This window comes from Homalodisca vitripennis, chromosome X, assembly GCF_021130785.1.
Source record: "Homalodisca vitripennis isolate AUS2020 chromosome X, UT_GWSS_2.1, whole genome shotgun sequence".
In the NCBI taxonomy this organism is placed as follows: Eukaryota; Metazoa; Arthropoda; class Insecta; order Hemiptera; family Cicadellidae; genus Homalodisca; species Homalodisca vitripennis.
The window spans coordinates 72728147-72752527 of NC_060215.1; the positions used below are offsets into that span (position 1 = coordinate 72728147).

General features: G+C 28.0%; 1 protein-coding gene across 14 annotated transcripts in view; it reads left to right on the plus strand.

Moving 5' to 3' along the window:
- Positions 1-24381, plus strand: part of LOC124369196 (calcium-dependent secretion activator) — a 368545-nt gene that overhangs the window by 196958 nt on the left and 147206 nt on the right. For 10 of the 14 annotated variants that reach the window (XM_046827016.1, XM_046827015.1, XM_046827022.1 and 7 more), the window contains 4 exons: positions 328-516; positions 1097-1233; positions 1412-1599; positions 10299-10334. In XM_046827016.1, coding sequence (XP_046682972.1) covers positions 328-516; positions 1097-1233; positions 1412-1599; positions 10299-10334 — 550 coding nt within the window. The remainder of the gene's footprint in view (positions 1-327; positions 517-1096; positions 1234-1411; positions 1600-10298; positions 10335-24381) is intronic. The other 4 variants (XM_046827021.1, XM_046827024.1, XM_046827027.1 and 1 more) reach the window with 1 other exon arrangement.

Genomic DNA, 24381 nt, shown 5'->3' on the forward strand with positions numbered 1-24381 from the left:
CATAAAGCGATGAGAGTATATTTTTTTACCTATAACATCTTATGTGTATTTTTATTTGGTCACTATCCAGTATAAAGCCTTGAATGAGAATATTGAAATTATAATTGGAATATTATAGTAAAGATTATAAAAACAGTAATGTTTTTATTCATAGTTAATGAATTAACATTGCTATTAACTGTTAAGTATGTATGCTTAAAAAAGCTTAGAATATTTTCGTGTTGAACCAAATACTGATTGCATTGATTTACTAGTCTAATATATTTATTAAAAAAATCAATTTCATAAAGTTGTATTTAACAGTAACTTAACAGCATTATTTTCCAGATCTGGAAGGTGGCCGGTACTTTTTTAATGCTGTGAAGGAGGGAGACAGCATTCTGTTGGCATGTGATGATGAAAATGAGTGTCATCTGTGGGTAATGGCAATGTATCGTGCAACAGGACAGTCACACAAGCCCACACCTCTCGTCAGCACAGCTGGAAAGAACTCCACGATATCAAAGATACAAGGAGGTTAGTTGATGTTTAAAGCTGTTTTTGCCATGTTAACTTTTATATCTAATAATACAGAATCGTCAGGTATGAAGAAGATAATTTAATACTTTACTTAAATTATATAATTTAATTTACAGATTTTAATTTTGCGAGTGATTGGTGTTAGTATGTAAATAATTCAACAGGTTCTACACAAATTAAGATATCTTAATGCCTTTGTGTTACATCTACTTAAAAAGGTACAGGTTCTATCTGGAATGTGAAATAGTCTTTGGCTATTAAAAATTAGCTGTTGTAACAAAAAGTTGTTTTAAAACAAATCTTTAAAAAGCTATTTTATTGATTGTTGACTTACTGTTCAACTTATATTTTTCAATATTTTTAAATTGTTTGAATCAAGAACACTATTTCTTTGGGGGATACATCAATATTGTGGAACATGAGTTCAGATTTATTTGTAAAGCAGTGATCATTGATCTCTCATACACCTAATATTGACATCAGCGATAAAATATATAAATTTACAATAACATTTTTTTTAGTTTATCTTGCACGTTTTTGTTGTAAAGTGATTGTGATATGAATCCAAAATTTACAGATGCTGATCGAGCACGTAAACATGGTATGGAAGAGTTCATATCTGCAGATCCATGTAAATTTGAACATGCTTCGTTATTCAAAATGCTTCAAACTCTCACATTAGACTACAGGCTTAATGACCCATACTGCTCTTTGGTGAGGTTATTTGTAATAACCATAGAATTATTATTAGTTTAAAATAGCATAAATTTGTACAAGATTTCTAAATCTTTAAATGTTTCTTCAGATTTTGCAGATAATATAATGTTTCTTTTTATTTTCGTTGGTATTTAATAAGACTGAGAATGGGATTAATTTTAATTTTGTTTTCCAGGGTTGGTTCAGTCCAGGTCAAGTGTTTGTCCTGGATGAATACTGTGCAAGATACGGAGTACGTGGTTGTTACCGCCATCTGTGCTACCTGAACGACCTGCTTGATCGCGCAGAGAAGAACATCATGATAGATCCCACTTTGATACACTACAGTTTTGCCTTTTGTGCCAGCCATGTTCATGGCAACAGGTATGGACTATTGTCACTTAGATCAATTCCAGATTTAAGTTTGTGCTGAGGAGCGATGTGTTTTCTGGTATACATTTTTTGCCCAATTTCAGACCAGGAATTTTCATAAATTGAGAATAGTTTTTACTATATACAGTACAACATTTTAATGCTGAAAGCAAGTTTTCTTCCTGCCACAGCTACACAACAAATTTTTTTCGTTGTGACATAATTCATTACAGTTTAAATATTTTAGATTTTTTAACGATAGAATATATTTCTTATGATTTTATGATGACCAATATTTTCCTGTATGACTGATTATGTGTGTAGATATGTGTGTGTGTTTCGACTGGCCTCACTAACCCAGCATGCCCAAAAACCATTAAATAGGGTCCTTTTTTGTTTGGAACTTACAAATAAAAAATTGTAAAATCCATATTAAAGTGCTTACATTCTGGAAAGAGAGTTCTACAAGCATTTTAGCAAATTGAAATTTAAAATACCAATATTAAAACACATTGAAGCCACTCATAACAAATTCTACAATTTTAGTTGTAGCTTTGTCATTTAAATTAAATTATGATATTTAATGTGATTTAGTAATATTATTAAATGTGTTTTAAATCATTTAATGTAAAAATATTTCCCACAATTAAGATCTAGGATCATCAACAATTAATATAGTTATAGTTCTCAGTTTTCAATATTTAAATATGATGTGACTGAAATTTTGTGTATGGTTTCCTAAAACAGTAAGTGTAATTTCACACATTTAAAAATAAATAACCAATAAATTAAATCATATTTTAACAGGATAATTCATATAAATAATACAGTTATAAAAAAAGGCAAAGATAACTATAGGATATTTACAAATATTACATAATCTGCTAGCCATCATTAATACTCAAAAAACCTAGGCTATTAAGGGTGTCTAAATTCATTATGTTTAATAAAACAAATATTATATTATTAGCTTATCAAACTTACGAATCTTTTGTTTTTTTATAATTGCCGGATAGCTAGCTCAATGTTAACAATCTGTCACTCTTTCCAGTAATTGGCATTTTAAATTTATTTATATTCTGTACTCCATCTTCACTACATCAATTCCTTTATATCCACAACCACAAAAGCTTATTTGGACAATGATCTGCATTGACCATTAAAAACTTACCAATAAGCATAAATTGTAGTCATGTTAAAGGTATCTAAATTAAATGTAATTAAGTTACAATGGTAAGAAAACATAATTATTTCAATTTTTTGAAGTCAGTTTATAGTTAAAGAGCTAAGTAATTAATTTATTTTACAAAAAACTCTCTTACTATATATATATATATTTATCTTGTTGTTGTGAAAGTAATACAGTCAACTCAGGTAATCTGGTTTTGGCTGCTCTGAAGTAAAAGTCACGATTCATTCCAAGTTGTATTCTGAGATTTCAGAAACACAAACCCAATACCAGTGATCAGTTTGCCCCACCACACCAGTACCACAGTAGTAGCTTCTCAATAACTGTAGCTTAAATGAAAAATAATAAGTAAAAAAATAAAACAATTTAGTCCTTGGTTTTCAATTGCAAAAGTTGTAAATCTACATCTTGTCCAATATTAAAAGTTCAAAAGTGTTATCCAGTTTTCAGTACATCACAAGTAATCAGTAAGATAGATTATGAAGACAATATATATAGTAAATTTGTTGGTTGCACAAAATTTATTCATGAGTGGAATTACATCTTTACAATACCAGACCAGGGTTGTAAGTTAATGTTGTCTTTGGCCAGATTTTTTTTAATGTACTGCAATATCAAACTCAGAACTAAAATATATGTGCTATAAGCTGGCCTGTATTTTTTTTAACAATGATAAATTTTTTAAGGTTTTATTAATTTTTAAAGAAATTAAAATAAATATGCTGTAGCACATATATATGTGTGAGTTCTCCATTTTATAAATACATATTTGTTAAACAATACAAGGAAATATCTAAAGAAATATTTTTTGCAGCAATTTATTTCACACTTCAAAAATCTTTATTTGTACAATATATTACAAGAAATTTATAATGTCAAGTGCAGTAAGCATGTGTAACAAATTTTTACTCATATAACATAAAAATTGTAGTATACTTTGGTCGGCTGCACATTACATTAACAACCATACTTTATTTACACAAACATTTGATTAAACTATTATTATTTGCCTGAACCAAAGCTTACACCACTTGTTACCACAATCAACAATCAAAATAACACTCTAATTAAATTAAATCTTGTTACTACTATTATCATAAGGTGTTATATAATTTATACAATATAAAACTAAACAAATGCCAACAACAGACTCCCAGCTCATACCAGATGCAAGTTTCATCTATTACAACCATAATAATAAGCCTACATATTTACCCATATATTCACAAGCTAATAAATAAGTACATGTAACAGTATTAATACAAATAACAATATACATCTATACATTATAATAACAAGAAATTATAGCAACAATAAATAAACAAGTCAAACAAAATAACAGTTCATATGAATAAGAATGAATAATCAGATAATATGATTAAAATCTCTGATTATAATAACAGTTAAATATATAATAAATAACAAACTATAATAAAAAGTTATAATAAATTTGAGTGATTATAAGTTAACAGAAAATACACCAATATAGTGAAATATAAAAAAATTCAAAAATTATTCATTGAAAGAAGTGTTTAAACACTTGGTCAGATTCAATTAAGTAATATTGTTATGAACATATTCTTTAACTTTTATTTTGAATTTTGGCTTACCTGGACAAAACGATCATTACCGCATTACTTCAAAAATTTATTTTAAATTTTAATATCATTATAACAAAATTGGTGCCTGGAGATTTCTTTCCTAAAATTAGGAAGCATTAGTGATATTTGACTTAATGATCTAAAATTTAGTATATTTCGCTTAACATTGTAATTAAAGATATGTCCTTGAATATAAATTAAAATACGTGACACATACAATTGTTTAATGTTCAGTGTACATTGTTCTATAAAAAAAGTGTGACCAGTTCAAATTTCTTTAGATTGTTAATGTTTCTAACTGTGAATATCTGATTAGTTATAATTGGTTCTAGGATACTCTTATATGCCTCCATAGTGTAAAATTCGAAACCGTATTGTGCCTTCAACTCAGAAAGTATATAACTGCTTCAAATGTTCATTTTTTATATAAGCTCTTAAAAAAATACAAAATTTAATTTATTTTTCATAATTTTACTGCTAAATAATTTATATAGTGATCCCATTTTATGTTCCTGTCAATAATTAATCCCAAATACTTTACCTAATCTACAATTTCTATTTCATTGCAAGAACATTTATATAGACATTGATGTGCATGGCAACAAATTTTGCAACTGATTTTGGAGGTCTTTATATTCTCTATTCCAATAAAAAAATAAAACACATTTTGATTTAGCTGTATTTATGAGAAGTTTATTATGTATTAACCATTCTGAAATTGTCTAAATTCTGTGTAACTCTGTAATTGTCCAAAAGCTTATCCATGCTATCTGAAGAACATAGTATGGATGTGTCATCTGCATATGCATAGATTTGGGAATGTAATGGCACATTTAACAAATCATTCATGTAGATAATGAACATGAGAGGCCCAAGAACTCCTCATTGAGCAACTCCGTAACTTAGGTGTAAAACATCACTGACAGCTCTGTTTATCTTGACTACCTGTCCTCTATCTGTACAAAAAGAGCTTAATAACTGTGGCGCCCTATCTCCTACACCATATTTCTTACTTTTTTTCTAAAAAAATCAATATCTACCATATCAAAACATTTTTAAAGTCCAGAATAATTGCTAATGTATATTTATTCTTATCTATGGTTTCTACTATGTTTTCTATGTGTTTATCTATAGTCTGCTCTCTTATTTGGGACAATTCCAAACTGATGATAATTTATTATTGATCTGGAAAGAAAATAATCCAATAATTGTTCTTTTAGAAGTGTTTCAAGTATCTTAGCTGTGCAATTAATCAAAGATATCTATCTATGTGAGGAAATTTCTTCATTCCTAAAAATAGGGCAACACAAGCAGTTTTAAAATAATCTGGCAATATTCCTGTTGACAAAGACAAATTAAATAGATAAAACAAAATTGGTACAAAGATATCTAAATTATTCTTCATTGTGACTATATTTATTCCATCTATACCACTGCTGTTCTTATTTTTCATTTTAATAATTACCCTAATGATATCTATATGGGTCACATGGAAATACCAAAAAATTTAACTAAATTGTTTTATTTGTCACTTAGGGAATAAATCTAATCCAAAGGATTGTTCCCTTAACCAAGCAGATACTTTAATGGTCATTAAAATAATCTGCAACTAGTTTATCACTTCCATTTATCTCAATTAATATATCACGAGATTTTATTTTTTGTATAACAGTTTTACCCGTTTTTTTATTCAATATAGGTTTTACAACTTTCCAGTACTTTCTCGTATTTCCTGCGTCTCTCTCAATTACAAATTAATAATACCCGATTGTTTTCCTACTTATACTGCTACAAACCAACCTTGAAGTTTCAATGAATAGATCTCTTAATATAATATTTGTTTTATTTTTAAAATACTCTTCATGCAATAATTTTTTCCTATTTACTAACTTGACTAGATCATCAGTAATGCTAGGACTTCCTTTTCTATTTTTACTAGTTATTTGCTTCAAATGATATGCATTTTCATAACAATTATTGTATAATTTAGAAAAATTCGAGACACATTTATTCACCTCCTTACATTGATACAAAGGGGTCCAATTAGCATTTAATAACTGTGTGCGCAACATTTGATAACCAACTTTATAGAAATGTACGTTATATTTACTTATTATTTTATTTACATTCCCACTGATACATCCAAGGCATAATGGTCTGTCATTGAAAGATGAATTTAATTTTCCAATGATGGTGTATCTTGTAAGTAAAAACATAGCGAGTGTGTGCCATATTCACATGTGAGTAAATAAAAATTGGGTTGCGTAATATCTAACCTTGCATATGAGCATATCAGATATGTGGTAAAAAAATAAATGTATAAAACTCTAATTATTTTAAATAAAAATGTTATACAAACAAATTGGAATTAGAAAAATATGGAATTGTATTTATTTTTGAATAATCACAACAATATAAAAAGTATAAATAGTTTATGATTCAAATTAATATCTCTCAGGAATGTGTTTTAACTGTAATACTTATTGTTTTATTACATAGGTATAGATGTATCACTTTTGGACTATAGATGAGACATCTATCTGAGATAATTATTGAGCATACAGTGCTATCATACTTTGTATAGCAAAGAGCACTGACAAGTTTATATAGCACACAGTTAGAAATAAAACTGCTAGCTTGGTTCAAATGGTTTGTGTGTTGATTGATTAGGTTCTGTTCTGTTCTAGTTCTGTTCAACTGCTGTGATAGGTGGGATAAAGTAAGGAAAATATTTCAACTTCAAGTTGTAACTTTAACAAAGTTATCAATCCGGTTACATTTGTTTACCAGAGTTACATTATTTACCATCACAAATTTGGAAAATGTTCAATTCGCTTTCAAATCAATTTAATTATTTAAAAATCTAAAGTAAATCCTTGACAAAATAAAAATATACTTGACCTTCTTTATAATTTGTCAATTTTTATTTTTAATACTTTATAGTGAGCAAAATGGAATTATTCTGCAACTTTCCAGTTCAATAGAATTGCTTTTTTATCAGACGTAAGATAACAAGAACAAACAATATTCATTTTTTCAAAATTAGGAGTTTTGATGTAATTAAAACATTTGTTCTGAAGCTACTATAATCATAATGTTCAGAATACTAACTCATAAAATCTATACTTATAGTTAATAAATCCGTGTTTTAGTCTTTATGTGCCTTTATTACTGACTGATGCAGATTTACATTTCTATACACTTATAACTATATTAGTTAGTTTTGATAAGTTGTTTCCCATTTTTATAAACAGCCTAACTATTGGCTGCATGTAGAGTGTATGGTCTTATTTACCCTTTTAGGCCAGCCACTTGTTATTCTAGATTATCAAGAGTTGACTGTACTTACATAATTTTTTACAGCTTTTAACTCTTTTCCAGTATATAATCTTCTTTTGGGAGGAGCTATTAATGTTCATGTCCAATGTGTGTATTCCTTTGCACTCTTGTTCATTAACAAGAACAAATATGTGGTATGGTATTAGCTTGGTTTGCACACAGTGTTTCTGTGGACCTGCATGTTCGCACAATTATATCTAGGGCCATTCATGTGTCTCAGTCGCTGAAAATGGTACAGTTAAGAGCTAACATAAGTTTAACCACTTTTCCGACAAATATCACTCATAACAAAGTTATTTTTCTACACCTTGGCTCAAAATACATTTCTACCATTATGTAGTATTGGTTAATTATATTTTAATATTACATGTATTCCCCTTGTTAAGACAGAAGGCATTATTAAAGTCACTTCTGTAAATGATGTACTACAGTATTGAAATATTTTGTTTAGACACCAGGACAGAATTAATTCACTTTTAGGTGTTCAGACATTATTTTAACTAAAATGAAAAAAGTTATAAGAAGTTGAAATTAAACAAAACATACATTTTATATACCTTATTTTCTGTATTCTATACTATAAAGGTAAAGTTTAAGAATGCCATATAAGTGTTTTATAATTCAGAAAATTCTTCTTCATAATACTTTGAATGTTTAGATAAGTAATGTTAAAATAAAAATAAAGAAACAGAAACTGTTAACTTTAAAATACTTATGTAACTAAAACTTTGTACTTTTTACTGATAACCTCTATATAAAAAAACACACACACATACACACATATATATATAATTTTAACAGATAACCTATCTGCATATGTGTGTATATATATATATATATATATATATATATATATATATATATATATATATATATATATATATATATATATTATATATATATATATATATATATATACACACACATATATATAAGAGGTTTGACCAATTGATATAAAAATTTGGGGATCTTTGTAGGTTTAAGAGATCTACTTCTTTGCATATCAAAAAATGTTGGTGGTGGGGTGCATCCTAACTCAAAAGTTTCAAATGGCAACCCCTCAAATGTATCTCATCGTTAGAAAGGGAATAAAAAATAAACATTTTGTTGCAAAAAGTTGTTATCTATCACTGTTCCAAGATGGCGGCCATTAATTAGAACAAAATCGTGTTTTCAGCTATTTACAATTTGTATTTGTATTATCTTCTGACTATTATCAATTTTCCATACAATGACATGAATCATTTTGAGATAGCCATGGCTGCACTATGTGGAGAAGTTGTGAAATCTGATCACAATTTTATAATGATGTTATAGTCATTATGGTGCAAACGAACAATACTTCGACATTACGTACATAGTATTTTGTGAAAGTAAAATCATTCAAATATTTCACGAGATAAATGTGTGGGAAATTGAGTTTGAATAAGGTAATTTATATCACTATCCGAAAAGTCAGTTCCAACAAAGGTGATACTATAAATGCACAAATCAATAAAGTCCATTGATGCCCTTGCAGAGATTTTTTTGCATTTTAAGGAAAAACATAAATAATAAAAAATTCCTGAATGTAGCATGGACATTAAAAAAATAAACGGAATTCACTTTAAGGAACTAAGAAAATACGTTCTTGTAAAAAAAATTGACGCTGCCTCCTTGAAAATGTGTAGGTATTCTTGAAAACTGTTTTGAAATTCATACTTCTTGACCTGAAAAACCCCAGATACCGTTTTTGAAATGCAAAAATTAGGCCTCTTTAACCTACAAAGATTCCCAAATTTTTTATTTCAATTGGTCAAACCATCTAGAAATGACAGACGTGGTCACTCACTTTTGGATGACCCTTTATATATATACACACATTTATTTATTTATACATATATATAAAATATGGAAAAATAAATGCACATAGGCTTCTTATAATAAAGAAAGGAATAGATTTCTTCAATCCTTTAATATTTCAGCTTTAAATTGTAATTTAAAAAAAGGATATAATATATGTACAGTATATACAAACATAATTCTTTGTTTATACTGTAAATATATTATATCCTTTTTTATGTTCATATATATAAAATCACAAACATTGTAATTATCTTCAAATTACATCTAAAGTAAACATATTACTGCTATGTTTACCAGAGTTGTGAATTATATTGTAAGTAAGGAAAAAATAAGCAAACTCACAATCTTGTCTTTTAGTGTTAGTATGAACACATATTTTTACTGCTAACTTTTCAGAATGTTATGTGAATTTTATTTAATATTTGAAACACCTGTCAGATGTTTGGGTTTTAAATCTCGTAAATATATAATTGTACTATGTAATATGGATTAAACTTATATTATTTTTTTATGTTTTTATATCAACTAATACATTAAACACAATGAATACTGTACTTCGAAAAGTCTTATTGAAGTGACATAAAAACAAAACATAACAACTTTTGAAAAATTAAGTACAATACTTCATTTAGCTGATGGAAATGCTTCTAATGTACACATGTTTTCCGATAATGGTAATTTAACTGTAACTGGACCTTTTAATGTTGTGAATCTAATACTGAACATGATTTACTTAGCACGGAGGTCCTAGAAGATAATACCCCTGTACCCAGGTTTGTAATTTCACTATTGCACTCTCTTCTTCTTTTACCCAAGTCTCAGACACAAGTATTTTGATACTTGGCCTTCATCATGTAGGCTAATATTCTCACTCTGAGTTGAATATATGTTTTAAGACCATCTATGAATATTTTACTTTAAGGGATCGTTGAGTAATCCCTGTAACATTCTTCTTTGACTCTATTTTACTATCGGTAGGCTCGTGTTGATGGTCACTATCAAGTGAACACGTTTCGGTTTGAATAGAAGACTGTTTTGCTGGTGACACCAAGTATCAAATTACTGTATACTTGTGCATACAATTCCTGCATGTTACATGTTTGTGTCCCTTTGTGCTTTTGTCTGTGCATGTAATAGCTGTTCAGCCATATTTATAAACTACATATAACCAATAACATGTGTACATTGTACCTTAAACTTACGGCTTGATAAGTTTTTACTAGCTATCACACCCAAATATTTATTCTTCAAACATGATATTAGTAGTTTTACAATAAAATACTCAAGAGTATTAAGACTACTCTGTGGCTTGTTTATTACTATTAATTTAAGCTAAAAATTATTATAACTTTACAACCTAAAAACACTATAACAAAAATGGCAATATTTAACAATAACCTAGTTCATTGTATTGTATCCTTACATTGTAAAGCATTATTTCTTACTTTCACAAATATGATGGTGAAGCATTATGAACAGTGAGGTTACAACACCAATCCAAACTTTAAAATGTTATTTGTCTAGGTAAAGGTTATTCATATCCTAATTAATTAAATTCTAAAATGTAAACATACCACTGGTAGCATTCATTTTAACTCAGAAAGAAAATCATTTATCAAACATTTTTACAGGAGAGGGGAGGTACAATGAGAATACTTATCCTTTCTAAACCTGTATCTTTAAGTGTAACCTTACATTTTATTATATGTCAACGTATTCTTTAATTCTGTCTTAGCAAATATATTTTGGTTCATGTATATTAATGTGAGAATCTATTTGAAGATACCACATAGGGTTTTTAATTTTTCTTCATTAGGGAATCATTATAAATAAATTATTTACAATGTTATTAAAAAGTCTTGAAAATCATAAATGCGGGTAAAAAGTAAATTTGGATAATATTTTTGCTATAAAAAATAATTACTACTTATCTCCATATTTCTTTGACACTGTAAATTATTACTTAAGTAAGATTTTATATAAGTATTAAACACGTTCTCATCTTTTATTTTTAAACCATCATGATTTTGTTTTTCTTTAAAATTCAGTTTAGATGGCAATCGATTGGTTCTCAAAGACTTTAGTTATTAAAGACTGTGCATTTTATTTTAATAATTCATATTGTGACCATTCATTCACAGAAAAGTCGTAAAATCTTTTAAAGTTTATTGAAACACTAGAGTTACTGAAGTTTTTCAAGAAGCTAATGAGAAAAGTAATCAAATTTTATTTAAATATAGAAAATAATTGGAAAAAACTAGTTTAATCTGTTGTACTATAATGCAAAACCTTTTTTGAATGTGTCATTTACACAGAGCATGTACACATTTGCATTTAGACATTCTTATCCTATTACAAATTGAAAGGTTCAAAACCAATACAGCATTTGTAACTTTTTGAACTAACATTAGCATGTATAAAGCAAATGGTACCATCTGATCAGCATTGCACCAGCCACTTTACACATGAAAGTAAATAAAGAAACTTATTGATCTGTTAGCTACGAAAATGTGTAATGTCATTACAGTTTAGCAGTCATTCAAATCTACACCTTAAATATGCTCTCAGATTTAAAATACAATGAAATTGTATGCTGCTGCTGACGCAAAAATTAGAAATGGATAATTTCTAACGTGTATTAAAAATTTAAATAGCCGACATTTAGAAATAAATTAACATAAAAAGCTACATCTTTATATTTTTGAGTGGGTTGTCCTCTCTTCACACCTATATAATCATGTAAAATTTCATTTGAGATGCTCTAGTAGTTTTTTTTTTCAGTAACATACTGGTTAATTAATACTCTTAAATAAATCCTATTGTTTATAAAATTAATTAGATGTCAATCATAGAGTTACATAAAAGTAGAATCTTTTTTGAAGATAAAACATTAATGACTGAACAAATTTTGTAGCTGTATAATAGAATATATTACAATTTGGGGTTGTTAGTGTACGTGCTTAGTTACTGACACAGTTTTACATTTGATATGTAAGATATATGATGAAAGTAATATAAAATATGGAATCATCTGTGTTGCCCCTTTCCAAGAAGTGCACAAAAATAAAGTTCTTAGTATAAATATACATTTTTCTATCGCTATCTATCGATTTATGAAACAGTGGTGTCAAGTATTTTACAGAACATAAAACTATAAAAACACTAATTTTGTTCAGAGGTAGTAAAATTATAAAGCAATAATAAAATTCTAGTAATATTGTTCTTACCCGCTTAAATGCTTAAAATGTATAAATATGACTTAATAAACAATGTTGTATGCATTGTTTTCACCACATTTTTAATTTGTATTTTCTTATTGTCAGAAGTTAAATTGTTTAGCTCTAGCTTGGCATGGGGGTTTTCTAAAGGAATTACAGTGGAATCAATGGAGGAAGCATTCACAAGGTGAGGTCACTGCACAGACCCCCGCACATTGTGTCCACAAAGTACATAAGCTCTCAAAACACAGGCACAGAGCACTTGGTGGCACAGAAGTACAGTATACACCTGCCACCTATACAAATACAGAAGTTGACTAGGAATTGAGGATAAATTAGGTCTTCTAAGAAAACTTCAACTTCTCAAAAGTTTATATATTATGGAGTATTTCAATATTCTGATTATTGTATTGAAAGTGAAGGTAATTTACTATATTTGCATATAGTTAAGTGAATCGCTATAATTATTTTAAGAGCCGACATTAGGACTTTAACATTACAACTGTGTGCTATTATTTTTTATTATGTGTATCATATTTATGCTGTTTCTATAAATGTATTTAATTTATGATCGTATTAAAAATAATGGTGCTTAAAAACAAAAACATTGTCAATAGCTCACTAAATGTTTTAGTGAGAAATAGGTTTTGTGAGTATCCAGACAAAGGATTAATACATGCTTTTTATAAAATAGGTGGAATATGTTTGGAAATAAAAAATAGAATAAAAACTAGAAACAGGGTATATTTTAGAAGTAGAAGCCTAAATTAACAATTGAGAAGTAATTTCTTATAGTTTTTATTTTATTTATACCTATTATTTCTTGGATATTATAATATTCAATAAAACTTATGTCTAATAAAACCGATTTTTGATAATCTAATACTATAAGATACATGTTTATTTTTTTGCTGTAATTCAATATTATTTGAATGAGCAACTAACATACTTTCCTAGTCGCTGGTGAACAAGCAAAAATAACTTGATGAGCGGGTTAACAGTTTTATATATTTCAGTTCGTTATGCAATTGTAGCATTGCTGAATTAAAAATGTATAATATGTCCCATTAATTGTATTTAGTCCTATTATTCAAATGAATACAGTGATTAATACGTTGGTCAGTGTTACTTAACACGTGAGCACACACACTTATTTATTTTCGTGATATAACGCATTACGGTAATTTGCTCACATCTTGTTTGATTGTCTCTTGTCATAATATTAATCCTTTTTATATAGAGTGCAACAAAAAGGTTGGGCTGGCTATGTATTTTCAGATTTTATGTGTGATTCTGAGCTAAAAATGAAGAATAACTTTTTCTCCAATTTTCACTTCATTTAGCCGCTAGCTGCCATTTTTGTATTTTTTTATTAACAAATTATTATTTCTAAAACTAGTTAAGATAAAGAAACCAAATTTGGCACATAAATTTAAATAGGGAAGAGGAAAATAAAAAAATAATCATGTTATTTTCTTTAATATTAACAAAGTGGCGTCTGTTGAAAATTTTTAAAGTTAAATAACAAACAAAACAGGATAGTTATAAAAAATTTACTAGATATAAACTATTTGGAGACTTTTATTGCAACTCCAACGGTACTAGTTTTAACGGAATCCGTCAAGCGAGCACGACCACTTTAAAGGTATGCTTGCACAAGCTGTGAGCAGCAAACATGTTGTTTTTTGATAGGTATGTGTAGGTGTTTTACATTGGTTATAAAACTTTTAAAAGATACCAACTATTTTGAATTTTTTATAACAATTCAACAGTACTTATTTAAACTAAATCCGTCAATGCATAAGCAAGATCGACCACTTAAAAATACTCCTGTAGAAGCCAGGAGCAACAAACAACTGATAACTCTCAACTATGACATGTTTGGGCTCCCGGCTTGTCACAGAGGGGAGCCCATTGACTCATTTGTTTTAATTAAAATTTTTTGTGATATGCAATTTTCTTTTGAAAAGAATTTCCAATATTTGGAGAGACCACGCTTATGAAATAAAGTTGTGAGAAAATTAGAAATGTGAGATAGCCATTTTGTGTCATACGTCATATAGTTTTGGAAAACATAAACTTTATTTCATGTATATGGAACTTTACTAATGCTATGAAACAAAAACCGATTTTGTTCTTGTATGATTAAAAGCAGGTGTTAATTCAAGAGTTTGGTAGTAATTAAGAGGTAAAAGATTAAGAGAAAATACAAAGAGGAAAAGTATAGATATTGGTCTTTTTTCTCCTGATCCAATGCTGCATAAGTCACATTGATAAGTTGACAGACTATATTGTATGAAGTTATTACAAGAAGGCATGTAGGTTAGACAAAATGTCAAATAACACTACAGAAGCACCCATAAGTTAAAAAATGTAGAATAACACTAGTAGTGTTAATGTTGGAAGATCTTAAAAAAATCAGTTTCTCTATAATAATAATTATATTAAAATCTGAAGATATTGTTTAGTAAAAACTAATAAATCTTTGATAAGAAAAATAAAAACGATTTCAGCAGACTAAAAATCTATTAATATTAGAGTTTGGTGATCTGTCAAGAGTAACAATAATTACTTTAATTTTAGAAGAGCTATTGCCATGATTTCAAATTTAAGATCAGTAGAGAAAGTTTTCTTTGGTTTTACATTGTACACCCTGCTCAAGAAATATTGAATTTCCATCTCCTTGTGTGCGTAAATCTTTTCTAGAATAACTACTAGCCAAACTAATAGCACATGGAACTTAAAATGGAACTTCTTGTTCATTTAGCCAGTGCTCATTAAGTGTTGAAATATTAATATCTTTACTATTTCTAATTCATTGGTTGTATTTTTCTATATAAAATACTAAGAGGTTTTGCTGAAAGTTCTTTCATGAGTTTTTGACTTAAAAATATGTGGCTGGATTCTTAATGCCAGATGTTCGAGACTGGTCATCCATCAAACTCGGGCGATGTGATTTTGCCTTCCCTGATGTAGCTACTTCCGAAATAATATTTGCAAGCCACTCCTTTTCTGCACTATTTAAATGTCCATGACATGTGAAAAGATTTCTTTCAGCTTTGATAGTCTCTACTAAATTATAGTTGGAATATTTGTTGTTCGCATGCATCTTGGTCTTCTTTCTTGGTCATTTTTCTGAGATACATCCACCAGAAAAATATTTGGCTGTGTAATACTTGATCTTTTTATTAGCTTCATATGCCTCATTTTTTGCAGCTTCGTTTGAACCATATATAACTACCAAAACATTGCTTTTATTAAGATGACTGTATTATCTACAACCAGTATGTCCTCTTAGCTTAACAAGTTGGCTTAACAGCAAAATTAACATCTATTTGACTTAAATGACCTTTTCCAATTGAAATATTGCTAATAGGTATGTCTTCTTCTTCACTTGTCCCAAGAATTCCATATTGATTTGGAGAAGACATGTGGTCTGTGTTATTTTCTAATAAATGATTTAGTCTGCACAATTGCTTCTATTTAACATTACATGAAAATAGCTCTGAATGATTTTTAACTAAACTTCATTCTTTTTCTTCTTTTCAATTATCTTTGCTTATTGTAGTTGAATTTAACAAGTTTATACTTGAGTTAGGGGGTTCCTATATTTAAGTATTTAACCAGTTAAGTTTTCTTTCTAGCAGGACTTTTTTCTGTTTCTGTTGCCAAAATCTATAGATTAGTAGTATGATTCCTAAATATTTAATTTCTTTATTTTTACTTTCTACACCTTCAAGACTTAATTGTTTCAGTTTGAGATTGAACCTCCTGAGTGATATATTTTAGTATTTCTAAGTTAGGATATTGTTCTGATCCATGCAATACAAGAAGAAAAACATTTATTACAAATCAATTTTTTTAAATAATTTATGTAAGTTGTATTCTTCAATGAGCATGGAAGTACATTTCAAGTAATAGCATTTAGAACACATATCCCTACATAATACAGCTTGAACACATTTGCTGACAAGCTCAGAACATTGATCTCAAAGAGATTTTGTTGTTTTATTATTTTAAGCAATAGATCACTTATTAAATAATATTACATAGATCAATATTAATTTATAACATTATAAATACAAAATATAGTTCATATATCTCAAAACAGTTTTATTTTAAAATATACAAGGGATTTAATAATAAATCAAGTAGTAATTATATTACCAACCAATAAATGCAGATAAGCACAAGCTTAAAACTACATGAATTGAGACAATCCTGTACTCAGTCTCACAGAAACTTTCAAATTTGACCATCATCTGGCTGATAAGGTAGTAATAGTTGTTTGGTAATCTTGCAAATAACATTTATGGGTAAACATGAAAAATAAAAAATATAATTCAAAAAGTTATTTCAGACTTTAAAAAATTGAGCTTAGGCTTCTAGGATATATAATTATATAAATTTATGTTCATGCAATTTGCTATAATATTACTGCCGAAAATGAGTTCAAATTCAAACTGTTTATTGTAGCAAATGCCCTTTAGAGAAAGAAACGAGCTGTCCAATGAATTTACTGGTAATGGGGATGTCAGCTGTATAAATGTCTTTAAGGATTGGTGTAAACTGTATCATGAAAACAGTCTAAAAGAAGAAGCTATCCATAAATAGTTCTCTTCTTTTACTCAGAAAAATTTAATTAAACTACAAGTATATAAAAGATAAAATTATATGCTGAAATTTATCATTTTAAAATGTTTATTTCTTAGTCATTTTTATATGTAAATATTAAAATACACTAAACTATTGATGTGACTGCTTTAACATTTCTTTCATCACCTTTTGGGAGAACCAATTAAGGAAAATTGACCAAGTAGGCAGGATAAGAGGATTATCAGACATGTTGTACCTTTCTTTAATACAATAGAAAGAGTATTGCAATAGAAAGCAATGCAACATAAATCATAACTCGATGAAGAATTGTCTACCTGTAGCTTATAGATAAGAAAAATTCACTACAGGAGTTAAAAAACAGTTTTTGAAGTACAGTTGGTTTTAAATCATGACAAACTATTGGCAAATAGTGTGGAAACGGAATAGAGCAGGTTTCTTGCACATTGTGCAAACGTAACAGCACTTCTTGGAAACTGGTTTCAACCAGCCGTTACATTGCATGCAATCATTTTGTTTCTTAATCGTTATAAAAATAGTACACCATTTTGTATGCACAGTAATGTGTAGAGTAAGTTTATTGGATTACAGTTGTAGATATATGTATATATTGAGTCGTATCTATTGTCAGTTCTGTTTTCTGTATTTTATATCTCACAATGATTATCAGTGCCAGCAGAATGGACAACAGGAAGTCATAAGGCTGAAAATCTTTAGAATTTTACTTGATTTTACATCATTTGAACCAGTTTTACATGAAGATTATAGTAATTTAATTTCTTGTACAATTTACAGAGAATTGAACCATAAACATCTAATGCTATACTAGTATGTCATTGTGTCAGTGCATATAGACAGCCTTTGCCATGGCTCTTATGTACTGGGATAGCTTAAATCATTAAAATAGAGTACAATATTTTTAATAGTACCCAAGTTCATTTTATGTTTACAAATGTATTTTCATATTAAATGTGATACTCTTGTATATGAAAAAATAAAAAAAGTGTTAAAAAAATGCTTTTACATTCATTAATACTTTTTTATCAAAAGTTTTAGCAGTTAATTTGAAGATGTAAGTGTTTTGAATTATTATTTCATATAAAATATTACTGCCACTCAATATCACAGTTTTAAAATTCACCAAGAAATTTATTGAAATCTGTGGAAGGGATTATAAGGGAACCCATAGACCTCTTGGATTTTCTTGTCCTCAAAATAACTCATATCTCCCAGAGCTTATGATTTATTTATGATTTCCAAACTTAATCTATTTCTGCTGGATCTGTTCATATAGTATGTAAACTTCATAAGATTATCAAAGTATATTATCATACTTTAGAATCATCACACATTAACATATTTTTGTAGATGGTACATTTGTTTTTTTCTTCTTTGAAGCAGTTTAATATTTGTATTAGCTTGTTGGGTATTCATAGTTATACATAGTGTTTAATATTATAAGATATTCTTTCTATAAGTTACTATAGGCAGATTCAGGGAGGTATGTCGGACAGGTACTCTGGACAATTTATTATAAAATCAAAATAATGTATTTGAGATTATATTGATCCTACAGCTTTCAGTGCACTCATTGTATTCTATTGAATAGATAAGTTTTATCTATACAAGGAAGTAGAATCTTGCTGGATTTTAAATACATGATTTGACTGTTTCTCAAATCTTTTGCAATAATTATATACTTTACAATTATTTTAAACTAGCAAAAGTAAACCGTTCATTGTTCATAATTGTTAGAGAATTTAAATATTAATTTTATAAGAGTTTATAATATAGTGGTGTTAAACAGTCATACAATAGACAGAACTTTAATTTGACACGTGATTTTAATACAGTCTATAGCTTTCAATATATAATAAAGATTTAACAATTTCATCATTTCGATTTACTAAAATAAAACTAAACTTTCTATTTTTTTAGTATTTAAAAACATATTATTTATTGATGGAAAATTGTTGATGGATATTTTTAATCACTTTGATATTCAAAATATCAGACGTAAACTCTATATATTTGTTTCATTTTAAACATTCTAATCCCAACATGAATTAATAAATTCATATAGTTTGGAAAAACGTACCTCTGACTTTATAATTTTTAAGAAAACCTTAAATGTGTAAAGATTCTGGATCCCTTTCATTATACTTCAAATAGTAACTTAATTTCAGATACTTTATTTGCCTTCAATACTTGCTGGATCTGCCAAAGTAATTCATCACTCTTTATAAATATGTTAACTGTAAATTTACATTGCTTAAACACAAGAAATGTATACTCATAAGAGGGTGTTTAGTCTGTACAAGGCCTATCTCATCATACAAAGTATCAAAATATATGTCAAATGGACTGTAGATCTAGCGCATATAAATAACCATCAGCACTGAAGGTAGAAGGGGTGAACAAATATGTGACTTTATAGGAAGGTTGAAGGTTTTAAACAGAATGGTACAGTTATTATCAAAAGATAAACTGAAGCCTTAAACACATGTGATTGGTATATTAGTGGTCTGTGTTGCTCTACGAATTGACTTTAGGGTTTAAATATTGACATATTCCTACATTCCACTTCTTCATAAAATATTTTAAATTAAGATTAGTATGTTTGGAGCCAAGAGTGAATTGACTAGATTCTGCAACTGAATCTCCCGTGAATTGCCATGTCTCTAATTACTGGAAATACAGAAATCATGTTTATCTCCTAAACTTCCATAAAACATTATAGCTGTTTTTATACATGACTATACAAATTTCATAGTTGTATATGATAATGTTATGTATATACATATTATGTATGTTTCCAACAAATGATTCAATATGACGTAGGTTCATATCATAATATCTAATATCATGGATTGAATTTTTTTCGTTCATTTTAAGTTTATAATACGTATTATAAGTGAATGGTACAAATATACTTCCAATACATCTTTGCAAGTAAAACACATATATTCTCGAAACCCTTTTTATGAAATAAAATTAGAAGATATGGGGTCATCCTTAAATTAAATAATGCCCCAGGAAGGGTGTGGGTTTTAACGCAGCAGTATATAACTATGAAACCTTAATAATTAATTGCTTGAATTCGGTCACAAAATTTCCCCATTTCCCTCCCCCCCAAACATTTCAAAGATAGTATTATATTCCCCCAATTGTGTGTAACAATACAGTGAGTACAGTGCTGAGTGATTGTTTTGTTACATTGTGGTAACATTTAGATCTAAAAAGGTGTATAAAAATACACATCCTGAGATAAAACAGCAAACAGTTAAAAATATGTACATTTATGGAATGCTACTTTTATATTACTAAAATACGTTTACTTTGGATTTTGAAATTATCTTTATTATATTACAATTAAAACAAACAACAATTACAATGGTTTTTTATTATTATTGTTATTATTAGAATAATATCAATTGGAGCAGTGGTGTTGTTGACAGCATTACATAATTTTTAGGGGGTTTAGTGTTACCGTTACAAGTTTATTATAAATAGGGGCAATCTGAAAAGTTGGATTTTAGTGTTACGTAATTAAGGGACAGCCTCTAGAGGATATGACTTATAGCACTAAAGACATGGTAATTTTTCTGAACGCCTCCAAATTAATTTAAAATAGTGTGGTATTCTTGGTTACCAAAAAGTGGCCTAACTGCAAAGGAAGATTGAGTTAGTGGTTGATTTGGTAGTTTTTTGTATAAAGCCTGAATAAGTTAACATTTGAAAGAATTCTCCTCACAATGTATTCTCTTCAGCCAGCAATAATTCCTAGACCAGCAATGTTGAGCAATTTTAGATTTTACCATTAGCCTGTGTCTCATATTGTCTTTATGTTCTTTAATTTTCACATATAGTGGTTGTTTTGTCTTTCTCATGTATCACAAGAACATTTTATACTTTAAAAATATTTCTTTTAGTCCTGCGTGCCATTTTTTGTTTGTTTGGTTTTTCATAATACTTAATCTAAGTGTTTTGGATTCAAAACACAGTTTTAATATTGTATTTTCTTTCTATTCTTCTCATTTTCTCTGATAGTCCCGGCACATAAGTAATTGCTGTGTCCTTACATTTGTATTTGTTATAACTTGCTGATTAAAGATGGTTTCTATTGTTTCTTTTGTATTTATTTATAATAGACTGAGATTATATATTTTTTATTTGATCTGATTCAACCTTTTACATTTTCTCTTTTTGTCCATCTTTGTCTGAATACAAGCTCTATGTCGTATCACATAAAACTACTTCTATAATTTGTTGTGTTTAAATAAAAAATTCAAACATCAACTAGTATGTGTTTTCTTCCGATAAATTTTTGTCTTAAGAAAGTCCCTATCCCTTACTACAAACACGTCCAAAAAGGGAAGTTTATTCTTGATTTCTACCCCCTTTCCATTCCCTCATATTGACAGAAAATTCTACTCTCTAGTTAAAAATATTGATATTGTGTGAATCATTCTAACTACTTATTCTACACAACTTCTAGCTTAATTTAAGCAAACACATGCTAAATTATTGACCTTTTTCTCACATGATGGTTTTTAACTGCATAATCTGTTATCTAACTTCTGTTATGCATTTAATGTACATTATGGTGGTCTCCTTAAGATCAAAGGTATATAATATGTCTTAAAATTTATCTTTATATTATTCAAATTAATTGTCTTCGATCACATCAGGAAATCTTTAGAAATAATACCAAATGAAGAAGAAGTTATTGAAAAATCTCAAATATTTAGACAGAAACTTAATTTTAGATTGTATTTAAAAAATACTCGTCAATACATTACCAATTTAGTAATGTCATTAAAAAATATCTGTCGACCATTTGGTTTGGTTTCTCTTGCTGGAGATAAGACATAATATTAATAGTTGTATAAGTTGCTGGTAAAATGTATATTTATTTGTTTATGGGTTTTTATAATAGTCATTTTTAGAAGTAAATTTTAAATATTTATCTTGAAGACCACTGGATCCCCTACTGCATTGGGGTGTCATCTATCAAATAAGAAAAGCCCTCTGGTTTGAGTCTGCTTATTTTCCTAAATCAATATTCTGTTTAGCAAAGGTTTGTATTTTTTAATAGTTAGTGTTTTACTTATTTTAAAATTTAATCATAAAGAAGGGAAATTTCATTTTACTTGGTATTGTGTTGTTTTTTTTTAAGTGTATTGTTTTAATCTTAATTGTTACCCCTTCTTAATGCAGTCAAGGACAGTGAGTTATGTACATGATTTATAATGTTGCTTTAGTTAGAAGTTTGTATTTTCAGCTATAGTTTTAAAAACTGGCATATCCTGTGGAAAGTTTAATGTAAAAGTAGTGCTTATATTTTTTGCCTTTTGATGCAGCCAAATAATTAATCAATTAAACTGAAACTATATTTGTTATGTAGTTTTAACAACCTTGGAAAATAAAAGCTTTTATCTAAAATAAAACATTTATTAATTTTATGTATGTTCAATCCATAATTTTATATAGCCTAACTGTAATGTTTACTATATGTGGTTCCAAATTTAGTTGAAAAAAATATAATTGAATTCGTAACATAAAAATATATTAAATAACTTATTTACTAAATAATTCTAAACATAAAGTGTTATTCAAAACAATTCACCTGATTTTCTATTATGATTATTCACTTTATCACAAAATAAGTAATACACCAAGAAGTTCTTAATATGAATAAATAAAGAACATCCTACATTTTCAGTCCTTAAAAGTTCCTAAATTGACTGCTCAGATTCCATGACAGCTTTAAAGTTTTATCAAGTCATCATTTTGATGTATGGTCATTTTTTTCAAAAGCAAAATATTGATCAAAAATGTGTTTAGCAGTGTTTGTTTGATTGTGTCATTTGATAATGATTATTATTTTAAACTTATGCTTAGTTGTTATTTACCATAGAATAGTTTTTTCTGAACTATGGGCTAGCAATCAACTTTCACCAGGTGAATAATTTTGAATAATCTTATTTTATTTGCACTTTAAAGTAGAACATAAATATATTTTTTTAAATATAACATGTCTAAGTATCAGAGACTTCTCTGAAGGTAGCTGTTGTTACTACAAGTTAAATAAAATTAAAAACATGTTTATTTTACTGCTCATAAAAACATAATAATTTTTTCACTATTAATTTCCTTTACGATATGTTTACTATACATAAACAAAAGTTTAACCATTTGTTAAGTGTTAATTTTCGCTGTTTTAACTTTGTGTTATTATTTAAAATACAATCTTTTGACAATATTACATATTTCAAAAGTAAATGTTTATTTTTGGTCCATTCAAATCAATCTGTTGCATTAATTATTTTGACTAATATTTTTGTTTCTTTTTTCTTAGGCTATTTGCATGAACAATTTGTTTTTATATTTTCAAAACTTTCCAATCATTTATTTTGAAGTGGCTTTATATTTTAGACATTCAAAGCTTGGATTAGTCTTTTTCAACAATTTATTAGTGATTTATTTGACCGTAAATTAGTCACATTAGATTATTTTACTCTTTCTCCCATTTACAATTTATATGAGTAAGTATCGTGATTGTCTAAAAAAATGTATTTGATGTTTAGTAAAAATATCAACCTCTGAGTTCAAAAATGAGTTTATTGATAATGTTCACGTGTATGCACACATCAGAAAAATTAAGTACAAGCTTAAAACCACCAATGATTGTCAAAAGATAAAAACATTAAATATAGATAAAGCTAGTGTATGTTCAGTACTGTGGAGTAATTTGTGAGATAAAATGTGAAATACCTCTAATGAGAGGTTGATAAAACCTTTCCTTCTTTTATGATTGACAAGGAAAGAGTAACCATACATGTTCAATGTGACCAATGGTGCCTTGAACTCAGTGAGACTGAGTGTCAGCAAAGTGGATGTATCTACAGTCACATAATGGAGGGCAAGGCAAAGAATTATTGATGAAGCAAATGCATGTTCAATCCTGCCTTGCAACCAGCTATGC